The sequence below is a fragment of the Entelurus aequoreus genome, linkage group LG09 (assembly GCF_033978785.1).
Source record: "Entelurus aequoreus isolate RoL-2023_Sb linkage group LG09, RoL_Eaeq_v1.1, whole genome shotgun sequence".
NCBI classification, from domain to species: Eukaryota; Metazoa; Chordata; class Actinopteri; order Syngnathiformes; family Syngnathidae; genus Entelurus; species Entelurus aequoreus.
Genome location: NC_084739.1, coordinates 712,636 through 729,233, shown reverse-complemented (window position 1 = coordinate 729,233; position 16,598 = coordinate 712,636). Strand labels below are relative to the sequence as shown.

Genomic DNA, 16,598 nt, shown 5'->3' with positions numbered 1-16,598 from the left:
TGACAGCCCTCCCTCGCATTCACCATGTATGAACACATGACACCCCTCCCTTGCATTCACCATGTATGAACACATGAGCAGAAATGCTGACATCGGCCATAAAATAAAGCCAATGCTAAAAAAAAAAAACCTACACATTTCTCACATGATCCTCATTTAACAGGAAAAAAGCTGGAAATCAACAGTTAAAAAGCCTCCATCCAGAAAAGTCTGCATGACCCCACCTGGGGGCAGTCATGTGGTCATCACCATAGAAACCAGCAATGCTCTCTGTGGCTGCTGCATGAAAAATGGGGGTAAAGGTGAATGGCAGTGACCGAATACTTATTATTTTATTTTTATGATATTCACACAAAGTCAAGGGCTATTTTCAGGATTCACCTAAAATGACCTATAAGCTGTGCAGGTGAACTTAGACAGTATTTCAGTACTTGTGACAGGAAGAAGAGAAACGTGTGTGTGATTGATGAATGACCAATTTGAAATAGAGCGTGACGGTCAGTCCCTCTGATGACCCCCAGCTCACTGGCCACTTCTCCACTGACAACATCCTGTTTGAAGCCTTGCACTGTCCATGACAACAGCAGCATGTTTACATACAGTATCAATGCCGATACAACCAGATTAATAGATCTCACACACACGTGAATTTGAACATTTATCTCCAAGTTTTGCAAAAAAGAGACACTGAAATATTGAACATAAACATTTAAGTTCTGTCAGAAATTCCACCCCAAAGCTGAGTCTTGTACATAGAAAAAAACAGGCCAGATAAAAAGAAGGGCAGCTTATAGTAAAAGTATGTTTCTAAGGACATGCCAAAGAAACACATGGCATTTTAAACTCTAACTAAGACAATTTTCAGGCACTTTATAATCCTGACTACACTTTAAAACACAAACAATAGCATGGTTGGACAGTAGGCCAACATGCATAAAAAATACTAGTTAACTCAGGTGATTAATTGCATACATATTGCATTAATCATGGTTACATGCAGATTAATCACCATTTCTTTTTTAATCACAGACGGTTACTTGAGAGGCGGCACGGATTGGTGATCAGGTCAATGGTTTGCTCAACATCGACGTCCCACTGGGGTGACTTTTTCCTTGCCCGTATGTGGGCTCTGTACCGAGGATGTCGTTGTGGCTTGTGCAGCCCTTTGAGACACTTGTGATTTAGGGCTATATAAATACACATTGATTGATTGATAGCAAGGGCAGGACTTGGGACAAAACAGTTAGCAAGCTTTGACCGAATAAATCATGTAAAACAACAAATGTTCCTGGATGGCATTGTGACAATAAAATTGCACTTGTGTCCAAATACAGTATTTTTCGGACTATAAGTCGCAGTTTTTTTCATAGTTTGGCCGGGGGTGCGACTTATACTTAGGAGCGACTTATGTGTGGAATGATTAACACATTATAGCGTAAAATATCAAATAATATTATTTAACTCATTCACATAAGACAGTGGTTCTCCACCTTTTTTCAGTGATGTACCCTCTGTGAACATTTTTTTAATTCAAGTACCCCCTAATCAGAGCAAAGCATTTTTGGTTGAAAAAACGAGACAAAGAAGTAAAAGCAGCACTATGTCATCAGTTTCTGATTTATTAAATTGTATAACAGTGCAAAATATTGCTCATTTGTTGGGGTCTTTCTTGAACTATTTGGAAAAAAAGATATAAAAATAACTAAAACCTTGTTGAAAAATAAACAAGTGATTCAATTATAAATAAAAATGTCTACACATAGAAGTAATTATCAACTTAAAGTGCCCTCTTTGGGGATTGTAATAGAGATCCATCTGGATTCATCAACTTCATTCTAAAAAAAATTTCACAAAAAAAGAAATCTTTAACATCAATATTTATGGAACATGTCCACAAAAAACTTAGCTGTCAACACTGAATATTGCATTGTTGCATTTATTTTCACACTTCTTTTTGACAGACATTTAAAAAATATCTCATGTACCCTTTGGCATACCTTCAATTACCCCCAGGGGTACGCGTACCCCCATTTGAGAACCACTGACGTAAGAGACTGGACATATAAGATTTAGCGATTAGGAGTGACAGATTGTTTGGTAAACGTATAGCATGTTCTATATGTTATAGTTATTTGAATGACTCTTACCATAATATGTGAGGTTAACATAGCAGTTGGTTATTTATGCCTCATATAACGTACACTTATTCAGCCTGTTGTTCACTATTCTTTACACATTTTAAATTGCCTTTCAAATGTCTATTCTTGCTGTTGGCTTTAATCAAATACATTTACCCCAAAAAATGCGACTTATACTCCAGTGCGACTTATATATGTTTTTTTCCTTCTTTATTATGCATTTTCGGCCGGTGCGACTTATACTCCGAAAAATACGGTAGTTAACTCAGGTGATTAACTGCAAACATATTGCATTAATCATGGTTACATGCGATGAGGTGGCGACTTGTCCAGGGTGTACCCCGCCTTCCGCCCGATTGTAGCTGAGATAGGCTCCAGCTCCCCCCGCGACCCCGAAGGGAATAAGCGGTAGAAAATGGATGGATGGTTACATGCAGATTCATCACCATTTTTTAAAATCTCAGACTGTTACGGATTGGTGATCAGGTCAATGGTTTGCTCAATAGCAAGGGCAGGACTTGGGACAAAACTGTTAGCAAGCTTTGACCAAATAAATCACGTAAAACAACAAATGTTCCTGGCTGGCATTGTGACAGTAAAATTGCACTTGTGTCCAAATATTAAAATTATTTAAGTTAATTTAAAATATATAAGCCAGTTACAAACCATGATTACATCAAATCTAAAAAGTGTCATTCATTTTGAGAGCAGAAAAATAAGCACTTTTTAAAAAGGTATGTTCATGGCACTACAACAGTTCAGGAGAATTGTGTTAGAATAATTATATATAAGTTATCACAACTCTTATGCTTAAAGGCTGTTGCTCTACTTAGTAGAGATGTCCGATAATATCGGACTGCCGATATCGGCCGATAAATGCTTTAAAATGTAATATCTGTTTCAAAAAGTAAAATGTATGACTTTTTAAAAGGCCGCTGTGTACACGGCCGTAGGGAGAAGTACAAAGCGCCAATAAACCTTAAAGGCACTGCCTTTGCGTGCCGGCCCAGTCACATAATATCTACGGCTTTTCACACACACAAGTGAATGCAAGGCATACTTGGTCAACAGCCATACAGGTCACTTTTAACCAGTGATTAGTGTTCTGTGTCCTGTAATGTCCCGTCTTGTAATTTTACTGTATTATTATGTATTTTACAACGTACTGCTTTTATATTTCCTGTATTTTATATTATTACTTTGAGCTGTTTTATATTTAAATTTTTTTTATCCTGTAAAGCGTCTTTGAGTACTCTGAAAAGCGCTATACCAAATAAAATGTATTATTATTATTAAATAGAGGAGCGCGTGGACTGTTCCTCAGAGCGTAGGGTGAGACTGTAACGGAGTGTGCAGCTCCATGTGTTCTCCTCATGAGCAAAATTTAACTCTGTCTCTGCCTGATTCCTTGCTTCTTGTTCTGTTTAATAGATAGTTTGGTGCTTAAACCTGACAACTTGTTCCTTTGAAGCCACCCTAAATGATCTAAAGACATATGGGTAGAATCTAATATTGACGTAGTGTGTGTGTGGTGATGCTGACCTGGCAGAAGACGGGAGGGTGGGTGTCAGCCAGTGCGTTGCGGAGGTCCTGTGCGCTCACCAGACTGTGAGGCAGGCGGTCCACGCAGAGACACTTGGAGTGCAGCAGGGGGTACGTGAGCGAGCCCACCTCCGTCCAGTGCACGTAGAGCATGCGCGAGCCCAGCTGCTTGCCCAGGAGCTCCGACTTGGCCCGGGCGGCCGAGTCCTTCTTCATGTACTCCACGAAGCCGTAGCTCTTGGAGTGTCCGCTGGACGCCCTGTACACCAGGAAGCAGCGCTCCAGGTTGCCAAACGGCCGCACCAGCTCTTCGAACTGCTGCTGGGTGAAGGAGCGCGGCAGGTTGGCGATGCACAGCAGGGCGTCGGTGGGCTGCAGCTGCACGGAGATCTCCCGCTCGCGCAGCACGCGCTGGTGGAACTCCCTGATGGCGCTCTGAGCCTGCTCGCCGTTTAGCAGGGTGACGAAGGCTGCAAGGTGAGGACCACAAACTGTCACGTGATGGAGGTGCATTTCTACTTTTCTTTCAAGCATTGCATGAAGAGCAACGATAACACCCGCATTTCCCCCCGGGAATTCATAAGTATTTCTGATAACGATTAGTTATTATCTGCTACGTATATTAGGGCGGGGCCAATAAACACATTTTGCTGAAGGATAGATTGTGCACAAATTACCAATAAACAACATTTTTGTCTGCATTATTTTGTGGGCAAATGTAATCATAAGTATTTTGTTGTCATCACGACATACTCCCTTGTTTGTTCGCCCGTGTTGATGGGCTCATATTGCCCATCCGGTCTGAAGCTGAAATATTCCCACAACAGGATATGGACTTTGTAATAGTGTTATAATGGTACCGGTACCAAAATGTATTTCGCTACTTTTCTAAATAAAGGGCACCACAAAAAATTGCATTATTTTCTTTATTTGAACAAAAAATGTTAGGGTACATAAAACACATGTTTATTATTGTAATATAGCCCTTAAAAAAATAGTGAACATACTAGAATATTGTATTACAGTAGTATGGTGGATTTGGTGAAGAGCCACCAGTTATCAGCGCTGATTTATGGCATTTTGACGTGTAACTAACTACAACATAACTACATTAGTAGATACAATGTATGGTACCATTTAATATATATATAGTATATACTTAATATATACAAATCAGGGTTGTCCCCATATTTGGTACCAGTACCAAAATGTATTTCTATACTTTGATACTTTTCTAAATAAAGGGGACCACAAAAACGTCATTGTCTTTATTGTAACAACAAATGTTAGTGTACATGAAACATATGTTTATTATTGTCCTTATTGTAACAACAAATGTTAGTGTACATGAAACATATGTTTATTGTCTTTATTGTAACAACAAATGTTAGTGTACATGAAACATATGTTTATTATTGTCATTTAGTCCTTCAATAAAATGTTGAACATACTAGACAACTTGTCTTTTAGTAGTAAGTAAACAAACAAAGACTCCTAATTAGTCGTATGCAGTAACATATTGTGTCATTTATACACCTATTATTTTGTACACATTATGAGGGACAAACTGTAAAATTTGATTATTAACCTACTTGTTCATTTACTGTTAATATCTGCTTATTTTCTCTTTTAACATGTTCTATCTACACTTCTGTTAAAATATAATAATCACTTATTCTTCTCTTCTTTGATACTTGACATTAGTTTTGGATGATACCACACATTTAGGTATGGATGTGATACCAAGTAGTTACAGGATCATACATTGGTCATATTCAAAGTCCTCCAGGGTCATATTTACTGACTTTACAAACATAATATACATTTAAAAAAAGATTTTGTGATGCTAAAAAATATCGATGTAATAGTAGTATCGACTAGATACGCTCTTGTACTTGGTATCATTACAGTGGATGTCAGGTGTAGATCCACCCATGGCATTTGTTTACATTGAGTGAGCTATTGTATCCTCCTACGGTGTGTAGTGAAGCATGTTTAGCTATTCCTCGTCCTCCAGTGATAATGATACTTGTAAGAAACTTACTTTATTTGTCGCCACGGAGACCAGTACCAAATATGATTCATTAGTATTGCAGTACTATACTGTGTGTGTGCCAATGATTGTCACACACACACTAAGTGTGGCGAAATTAATCTCTGCATTTGACCCATCACCTTTGTTCACCCCCTGGGAGGTGAGGGGAGCAGTGAGCAGCAGCGGTGGCTGCACCCGGGAATCATTTTTGGTGATTTAATTCCAAGCCTTGATGCTGAGTGCCAAGCAGGGAGGTAACGGCTCCCATTTTTATAGTCTTTGGTATGACTCGGCCGGGGTTTGAACTCACAACCTACCGCTCTCTAATTGTGTTTGTAATAAAACGTTTGTGTGCTTAAAAAGACAACACCATTCTAAAAACCCACCTGTGCCCTTGTATTTGTCTACAAAGCAGTACTTCAGGTCATAGTTGGCCAACAGCTCATGGACCTCCTGAAATTGACAACACAAAAACAATGATTAAAACAAAAACACCAAAATAATACAATTATAAATGGCTAAAAAATAATTATTGGAAAAAAAAAAAAGGCATAAATTTACAATTAAAATGGACTATTCAATGAGATTCTGTCAAATATATTTTACAAAATTCAAGTTTACAATAGACATATTTTACGATAGAATACAATTATATACTGTATATATAATATGTAAATATTACATATGTTATATTTTATATTGCTACTGTGGTACATTTTTAGTCTACTTTATACCTGCATTATCCTTTCCATCATTACCCTTTCCATCATTTGTAACTGAGCTATTGTGTGGAACAATTTCCCCTGTGGATCAATACAGTTTGTCTAAATTCCAGCTTGTATTCTTAGGTTATTTCGATTAAGAGGAGAAAACTATAATTTAAGGGGGATGTTGAAATAGGTAAAGTAAGAAGGAATATAAAATACAAATGTATTTCAGGTTTAGGAGTTAAATGGTGGAACAAGCTCAGTGATGAGTTGAAGACATGTTTGTTAAGGTTCAAGAAAACCTTGAAAGGTGAAATAATTAAAAATTATAAAATATATTAACAATTACTTTCATCCCATTGATTTTTTTAACGATGTTCCAGGCAATCTAATTTTCAGTGGATGTATAGGATAGGCAAATATAAGCTTTGGCTTCAGCCTATTCCTTTTTCTTTTCTTTTTGTGTGTATGTGTATGATTGTTAAATATGTATAATCCGTGCTGTTGAACTGATCACACAAAATGGTTGATTATATGAACAAAATAAACGTATTTCATTCATTCAAGTTGTCTAAGTCTAGTGTTAATGGCCATTGCAGCTCAATTTGAGAAAACTAAAATTAGTAAACTTAAAATAAACATTTAAAGTTGAGTCCTAAAGTTGCAAAACAATGATCAAAATAAGAAATCTGAAAATATATGTATCACATACATAGCCAGCCATAAAGCATTTTGCACTTTCAAGTATAGTTTGAATTGATAATTAAACCCTGAATAACTTTGTAAAAAAAAAAAAAGAAGGTAATTTCTGTTTCTCTTGTTATCAATCATGTACAATAGAAGTGTCTAACCAGCAGGGCAAGTGCACTTGTGGGGGGTTGGGGGGTGATGGCTGACCCTTTGTGCGAGGAGAAATTGTTCTGTGTTGCGTTTGTCCATTCACACACCAATGGCGATGCTGCCTAGCACTTTCTGAAGCGTTTTGTCCGCACGCCTTCCACCTTTTGTTACAAACACACTCGCATCTCGAACTGCCACCGACAGCCCACCCCCACCGTTGTGAACAATGGTATGGCCTGCCGCGCCACATTAGTTACACACCGACAGCCCACCCCCACCATTGGGAACAATGGTATGGCCCGCTGCTCCACACCAGTTAGACACCTTCCACAAAAAGGGGGGTTTAACTAAATTCTCATGACTTTTAAAAACATGTTTGGGGAGTAAAATTTGCAGAAAAAAAATGTAAACAAACACGTAGTCTCTGGCTAATTATAGGAAAGTGTGATTGACTTGACATTGAAAGCGTTTAATGAGTCAAACAGGGACAAGCAGTAGTAAATGGATGGATGGGTCAAACAGGCCACAATAGTGACAGTTAACGTCACAGTTGGGGGGCATCTGTCCTTTCATCCTGGACAATATTCATGACAAACAGGTGCTTTGTTTTAAAGACTTAGACAAACTTTAATGATCCACAAGGGAAATAGTTCATTTTGTTAAAGATGTGCTATTTGGATGCACACTGTATGAGAAACACTTTGAAAAAGGAATTTGACCTTTGCAAGCTCATTATACTATTGGCTAAGTTTTATATTCATAAATGTAAGTTTCTCAATACCCGACCTGCTTTTTGTGCCTTTAAAAAGAATTAGAACTCTACATTAAAACACTCTCTACTTTACATGTATTATTTATTACTTCTAAAAAGCTGTGAAAACTATGATGATGTGTTCTAAATTTAAATTATTTACTTAACTTGTGTGAGCCTATGGCTTTACACTTTATTGATATATATATTTTTTTCTTCCATTCTATTTTAGTGTACTGTTTTTGTACTTACTTTGATTATTATTTTTCAACTGTTTGTAAATGTTGCAATTTATAAATAAAGGTTTATAAAATGTATTTTTAAAAAACGACACAGTTGGGATTTAAGTAGAGTCAAAACTTCTTTAGAGTTTTTAAAAAGCATTAATTAGGAAATATGTTGGATAAAAGCGTCATTTGGGGATAATGTGTAGCGACAAACGAAGTTTTGAATGGCTAGCATAGCTAAGCTAATGCTAGCTAATACGTCACTTTAAGAAGTCCTACCTGGTTGGTGACGTCACACGGCAGATGTTTAATAATAATCTTCCTCCGGTTGAAAAACTCCCGGCGAGTTCTCTCCAGGCGGCTCCGGACCTCCTCGGGTGTCAAGTCCTCCTCGGCCCCCTGCGGAGCCTCGCGGCCCGGAGAAGAGGCCTCCTCGCCGGCTTCCAGCAGCTCGGGGTGACGCCGGCCTTCTCCGGGCCGACACTTCCCGCAGTCGGCGGCGAGGTGGAGGTGGTCGTGAGGCGGGCGAGAGGCGAAGTTGAGCGCGGTGTGTGACTCTGCGGTGTCTGGTTCGGCGTCGACGCTCGCACACACGACGGCCGCCATCACACACTCGGGCAAGTTGAACTCTTTTCTCTCCTCGCTGGAATCACAGTTTAAACAATACACGCCGGGCCCAGACCTCGCCGCTCATTGGACGGGACGCCTGTGACGCGACTGGGCGGAGCTACGGGAGGTCTGTGACGCTGGTGGGCGGAGCTACGGGAGGCCTGCGACGCTGGTGGGCGGAGCTCGCTGTGAGATGCAACCCCAAACCGGAAGTAGACAAGACGGGAATATTCAAATGTCAACGTTCCACTTCACAAATAAGGACGATAACGATAATAAATTATAAATGTAATACAAGCTACACATTAAACATTCTGCTTGACAACTCCTTTTCATTTTCATTGAGGGCGACATCGTATTTATGTTTCACCGCTTCTACTTTGCACAAAAACTAACTTCTACTTTGCACAAAAACAAACTTCTACTTTGCACAAAAACTAACAAACTTCTACTTTGCACAAAAACAAACTTCTACTTTGCACAAAAACAAACTTCTACTTTGCACAAAAACAAACTTCTACTTTGCACAAAAACTAACTTCTACTTTGCACAAAAACTAACTTCTACTTTGCACAAAAACTAACTTCTACTTTGCACAAAAACAAACTTCTACTTTGCACAAAAACAAACTTCTACTTTGCACAAAAACTAACTTCTACTTTGCACAAAAACAAACTTCTACTTTGCACAAAAACAAACTTCTACTTTGCACAAAAACTAACTTCTACTTTGCACAAAAACTAACTTCTACTTTGCACAAAAACAAACTTCTACTTTGCACAAAAACTAACTTCTACTTGGCACAAAAACAAACTTTTACTTTGCACAAAAACTAACTTCTACTTTGCACAAAAACTAACACACTTCTACTTTGCACAAAAACTAACAAACTTCTACTTTGCACAAAAACAAATAAACTTCTACTTTGCACAAAAACAAACTTTTACTTTGCACAAAAACTAACAAACTACTACTTTGCACAAAAACAAACAAACTTTTACTTTGCACAAAACAAACACACTTTGCACAAAAAAAAACTTCTACTTTGCACAAAAACTAACAAACTTTTACTTTGCACAACAACTAACAAACTACTACTTTGCACAAAAACAAACAAACTTTTACTTTGCACAAAAACAAACACACTTTGCACACAAAAAAACTTCTACTTTGCACAAAAACTAACAAACTTTTACTTTGCACAAAAACAAACAAACTTACTTTGCACAAAAACAAACTTCTACTTTGCACAAAAACAAACACACTTACTTTGCACAAAAACAAACTTCTACTTTTCACAAAAACAAAGAAACATCTACCTTGCCCAAAAACAAACTTCTACTTTTCACAAAAACAAACTTCTACTTTGCACAAAAACAAAGAAACATCTACTTTGCACAAAAACAAACTTCTACTTTGCACAAAAACAAATTTCTACTTTGCACAAAAACAAACAAACTTCTACTTTGCACAAAAACAAACAAACTTCTACTTTGCACAAAAACAAACAAACTTCTACTTTGCACAAAAACTAACAAACTTCTACTTTGCACAAAAACAAACTTCTACTTTGCACAAAAACAAACTTCTACTTTGCACAAAAACAAACTTCTACTTTGCACAAAAACTAACTTCTACTTTGCACAAAAACTAACTTCTACTTTGCACAAAAACTAACTTCTACTTTGCACAAAAACAAACTTCTACTTTGCACAAAAACAAACTTCTACTTTGCACAAAAACTAACTTCTACTTTGCACAAAAACAAACTTCTACTTTGCACAAAAACAAACTTCTACTTTGCACAAAAACTAACTTCTACTTTGCACAAAAACTAACTTCTACTTTGCACAAAAACAAACTTCTACTTTGCACAAAAACTAACTTCTACTTGGCACAAAAACAAACTTTTACTTTGCACAAAAACTAACTTCTACTTTGCACAAAAACTAACACACTTCTACTTTGCACAAAAACTAACAAACTTCTACTTTGCACAAAAACAAATAAACTTCTACTTTGCACAAAAACAAACTTTTACTTTGCACAAAAACTAACAAACTACTACTTTGCACAAAAACAAACAAACTTTTACTTTGCACAAAACAAACACACTTTGCACAAAAAAAAACTTCTACTTTGCACAAAAACTAACAAACTTTTACTTTGCACAACAACTAACAAACTACTACTTTGCACAAAAACAAACAAACTTTTACTTTGCACAAAAACAAACACACTTTGCACACAAAAAAACTTCTACTTTGCACAAAAACTAACAAACTTTTACTTTGCACAAAAACAAACAAACTTACTTTGCACAAAAACAAACTTCTACTTTGCACAAAAACAAACACACTTACTTTGCACAAAAACAAACTTCTACTTTTCACAAAAACAAAGAAACATCTACCTTGCCCAAAAACAAACTTCTACTTTTCACAAAAACAAACTTCTACTTTGCACAAAAACAAAGAAACATCTACTTTGCACAAAAACAAACTTCTACTTTGCACAAAAACAAATTTCTACTTTGCACAAAAACAAACAAACTTCTACTTTGCACAAAAACAAACAAACTTCTACTTTGCACAAAAACAAACAAACTTCTACTTTGCACAAAAACTAACAAACTTCTACTTTGCACAAAAACAAACTTCTACTTTGCACAAAAACAAACTTCTACTTTGCACAAAAACAAACTTCTACTTTGCACAAAAACTAACTTCTACTTTGCACAAAAACTAACTTCTACTTTGCACAAAAACTAACTTCTACTTTGCACAAAAACAAACTTCTACTTTGCACAAAAACAAACTTCTACTTTGCACAAAAACTAACTTCTACTTTGCACAAAAACAAACTTCTACTTTGCACAAAAACAAACTTCTACTTTGCACAAAAACTAACTTCTACTTTGCACAAAAACTAACTTCTACTTTGCACAAAAACAAACTTCTACTTTGCACAAAAACTAACTTCTACTTGGCACAAAAACAAACTTTTACTTTGCACAAAAACTAACTTCTACTTTGCACAAAAACTAACACACTTCTACTTTGCACAAAAACTAACAAACTTCTACTTTGCACAAAAACAAATAAACTTCTACTTTGCACAAAAACAAACTTTTACTTTGCACAAAAACTAACAAACTACTACTTTGCACAAAAACAAACAAACTTTTACTTTGCACAAAACAAACACACTTTGCACAAAAAAAAACTTCTACTTTGCACAAAAACTAACAAACTTTTACTTTGCACAACAACTAACAAACTACTACTTTGCACAAAAACAAACAAACTTTTACTTTGCACAAAAACAAACACACTTTGCACACAAAAAAACTTCTACTTTGCACAAAAACTAACAAACTTTTACTTTGCACAAAAACAAACAAACTTACTTTGCACAAAAACAAACTTCTACTTTGCACAAAAACAAACACACTTACTTTGCACAAAAACAAACTTCTACTTTTCACAAAAACAAAGAAACATCTACCTTGCCCAAAAACAAACTTCTACTTTTCACAAAAACAAACTTCTACTTTGCACAAAAACAAAGAAACATCTACTTTGCACAAAAACAAACTTCTACTTTGCACAAAAACAAATTTCTACTTTGCACAAAAACAAACAAACTTCTACTTTGCACAAAAACAAACAAACTTCTACTTTGCACAAAAACAAACAAACTTCTACTTTGCACAAAAACAAACTTCTACTTTGCACAAAAACAAACAAACTTTTACTTTGCACAAAAACAAACTTCTACTTTGCACAAAAACAAACAAACTTTTACTTTGCACACAAACAAACTTCTACTTTGCAGAAAAACAAACAAACTTCTACTTTGCACAAAAACAAACAAACTTCTACTTTGCACAAAAACAAACAAACTTTTACTTTGCACAAAAACAAACAAACTTCTACTTTGCACAAAAACTAACAAACTTCTACTTTGCACAAAAACTAACAAACTTCTACTTTGCACAAAAACAAACTTCTACTTTGCACAAAAACAAACAAACTTTTACTTTGCACAAAAACAAACAAACTTCTACTTTGCACAAAAACAAACTTCTACTTTGCACAAAAACTAACAAACTTCTACTTTGCACAAAAACAAACAAACTTCTACTTTGCACAAAAACAAACTTCTACTTTGCACAAAAACAAACAAACTTTTACTTTGCACAAAAACAAACAAACTTCTACTTTGCACAAAAACAAACTTCTACTTTGCACAAAAACTAACAAACTTCTACTTTGCACAAAAACAAACAAACTTCTACTTTGCACAAAAACAAACTTCTACTTTGCACAAAAACAAACAAACTTTTACTTTGCACAAAAACAAACAAACTTCTACTTTGCACAAAAACAAACTTCTACTTTGCACAAAAACTAACTTCTACTTTGCACAAAAACTAACTTCTACTTTGCACAAAAACAAACTTCTACTTTGCACAAAAACTAACTTCTACTTTGCACAAAAACAAACTTCTACTTTGCACAAAAACAAACTTCTACTTTGCACAAAAACTAACTTCTACTTTGCACAAAAACTAACTTCTACTTTGCACAAAAACAAACTTCTACTTTGCACAAAAACTAACTTCTACTTTGCACAAAAACAAACTTCTACTTTGCACAAAAACAAACTTCTACTTTGCACAAAAACTAACTTCTACTTTGCACAAAAACTAACTTCTACTTTGCACAAAAACTAACTTCTACTTTGCACAAAAACTAACTTCTACTTTGCACAAAAACTAACTTCTACTTTGCACAAAAACAAACTTCTACTTTGCACAAAAACAAACTTCTACTTTGCACAAAAACAAACTTCTACTTTGCACAAAAACAAACTTCTACTTTGCACAAAAACTAACTTCTACTTTGCACAAAAACTAACTTCTACTTTGCACAAAAACTAACTTCTACTTTGCACAAAAACAAACTTCTACTTTGCACAAAAACAAACTTCTACTTTGCACAAAAACAAACTTCTACTTTGCACAAAAACTAACTTCTACTTTGCACAAAAACAAACTTCTACTTTGCACAAAAACTAACTTCTACTTTGCACAAAAACTAACTTCTACTTTGCACAAAAACAAACTTCTACTTTGCACAAAAACTAACTTCTACTTTGCACAAAAACTAACAAACTTCTACTTTGCACAAAAACTAACAAACTTCTACTTTGCACAAAAACAAATAAACTTCTACTTTGCACAAAAACAAACTTCTACTTTGCACAAACAAACTTCTACTTTGCACAAAAACAAACTTTTACTTTGCACAAAAACAAACTTCTACTTTGCACAAAAACAAACTTTTACTTTGCACAAAAACTAACAAACTACTACTTTGCACAAAAACAAACAAACTTTTACTTTGCACAAAACAAACACACTTTGCACAAAAAAAAACTTCTACTTTGCACAAAAACTAACAAACTTTTACTTTGCACAACAACTAACAAACTACTACTTTGCACAAAAACAAACAAACTTTTACTTTGCACAAAAACAAACACACTTTGCACACAAAAAAACTTCTACTTTGCACAAAAACTAACAAACTTTTACTTTGCACAAAAACAAACAAACTTACTTTGCACAAAAACAAACTTCTACTTTGCACAAAAACAAACACACTTACTTTGCACAAAAACAAACTTCTACTTTTCACAAAAACAAAGAAACATCTACTTTGCACAAAAACAAACTTCTACTTTTCACAAAAACAAACTTCTACTTTGCACAAAAACAAAGAAACATCTACTTTGCACAAAAACAAACTTCTACTTTGCACAAAAACAAATTTCTACTTTGCACAAAAACAAACAAACTTCTACTTTGCACAAAAACAAACAAACTTCTACTTTGCACAAAAACAAACAAACTTCTACTTTGCACAAAAACAAACTTCTACTTTGCACAAAAACAAACACACTTTTACTTTGCACAAAAACAAACTTCTACTTTGCACAAAAACAAACAAACTTTTACTTTGCACACAAACAAACTTCTACTTTGCACAAAAACAACCAACTTCTACTTTGCAGAAAAACAAACAAACTTCTACTTTGCACAAAAACAAACAAACTTTTACTTTGCACAAAAACAAACAAACTTCTACTTTGCACAAAAACTAACTTCTACTTTGCACAAAAACTAACAAACTTCTACTTTGCACAAAAACAAACTTCTACTTTGCACAAAAACAAACAAACTTTTACTTTGCACAAAAACAAAGCAAACAAATGGCAACTCAGTCACAAGAATATTACAATTAAATATATTACCTTGAATTGATTAAAGTGGACCTCAACTTAAACAAGTGTAAAAACTTATTGGGGTGTTACCATTTAGTGGTCAATTGTAGGGAATATGTACTGTACTGTGCAATCTACTAATAAAAGTCTCAATCAATCAAAGTCAAATATATTACAGTGACATATATTACAGTCAAATATATTAGTCAAATATATTACAGTTACATATATTACACTCCCTTAGAGATAGGGTGAGAAGCTCTGCCATCCGGGGGGAGCTCAAAGTAAAGCCGCTGCTCTTCCACATGGAGAGGAGCCAGATGAGGTGGTTCGGGCATCTGCTCAGGATGCCACCCGAACGCCTCCCTGGGGAGGTGTTTAGGGCACGTCCGACCGGTAGGAGGCCATGGGGAAGACCCAGGACATGTTGGGAAGACTATGTCTCCCGGCTGGCCTGGGAACGCCTCGGGATCCCCCGGGAGGAACTGGACGAAGTGGCTGGGGAGAGGGAAGTCTGGGTTTCCCTGCTTAGGCTGCTGCCCCCGCGACCCGACCTCGGATAAGCGGAAGAAGATGGATGGATGGATATATTACAGTCACATATATTAGTCACATATGTTACTGTCACATTTACGGTACTTTTTGTCTTCTGTGAATAGAAAGTTGCTTTTTACGGTTACATTTTGCAGACTGAGATGCCAGTTGTTTTATTTTTTGTTTTTTACCGTAAAAACTACTGTGGACTTTACAGTGTGTTACTGTAAATGGCACAACGGTAACAACGTGTTTAACAATATGAAACTGGCAGCTTCATTGGCGGAATTTTAACGTCAAATAAACAGTGGTCTGTTTTTTTTACATTTACAGTAAAATGCTGTAAAAACAGATCAAATGTCACAATTGTACCAAAATATGTATTGTCATTTCACTGTGTAAACTTTAGTGGATTTTATGATTTCTGAAAGTGAAAACCTGAATTCACCCACTGAAATATTGATTTCAAATTTCATTTTGGAAAATGGTTAAAAATAGAAAATTCCTTATATTATTGTCTTTGTCATAGGAATTTCAGTTTTTTTGTGTTTTTAATATATTTTTTTCTATCATCCCCTACTTTACTCTCTCTCACTTTTTGGCATAAAGATCATGTCTGTAATGTTCAAATGTGTTGGAAGTGCCTTGATTTGTTTGTATATCAATAATAGTAAAAAAAAAAAAATCCACACCACGAAAACACACAGGGGGAAAAAAAGGAAATGTGGAAAATTATTTTATTAGATTAAGAAAGTATTTTACGATAGGTACAAAAATCAACACTTTAAAATGTACAATATGAAACAACCTAATTGGTGTAAACACTTAGTTGATCTTCTTCCCGTATTGTTGAATGCATCACTTGCATACACAAAAAGTACAGTACTTTGGGCTTGTTAAAAAATATTTACAACCATTTTCTAC

The 16,598-nt window shown here is 35.5% G+C and overlaps 1 protein-coding gene across 2 annotated transcripts in view; it reads right to left on the bottom strand.

Annotated features, from left to right (window-relative positions):
• The window catches only part of LOC133656736 (ribonucleoprotein PTB-binding 1-like), a 30,018-nt gene extending 20,989 nt beyond the window's left edge, over positions 1-9,029 (bottom strand). The window contains exons 1-3 of one of the 2 annotated variants that reach the window (XM_062057569.1): positions 8,520-9,029; positions 6,102-6,168; positions 3,681-4,150 (exon numbers count right to left, since the gene is read on the bottom strand). In XM_062057569.1, the coding sequence (XP_061913553.1) occupies positions 3,681-4,150; positions 6,102-6,168; positions 8,520-8,846 (864 nt within the window). In that variant the 5' untranslated portion in view covers positions 8,847-9,029. The remainder of the gene's footprint in view (positions 1-3,680; positions 4,151-6,101; positions 6,169-8,519) is intronic. The other variant, XM_062057570.1, reaches the window with a different exon arrangement.
• Positions 9,030-16,598: the final 7,569 nt, after the last annotated feature.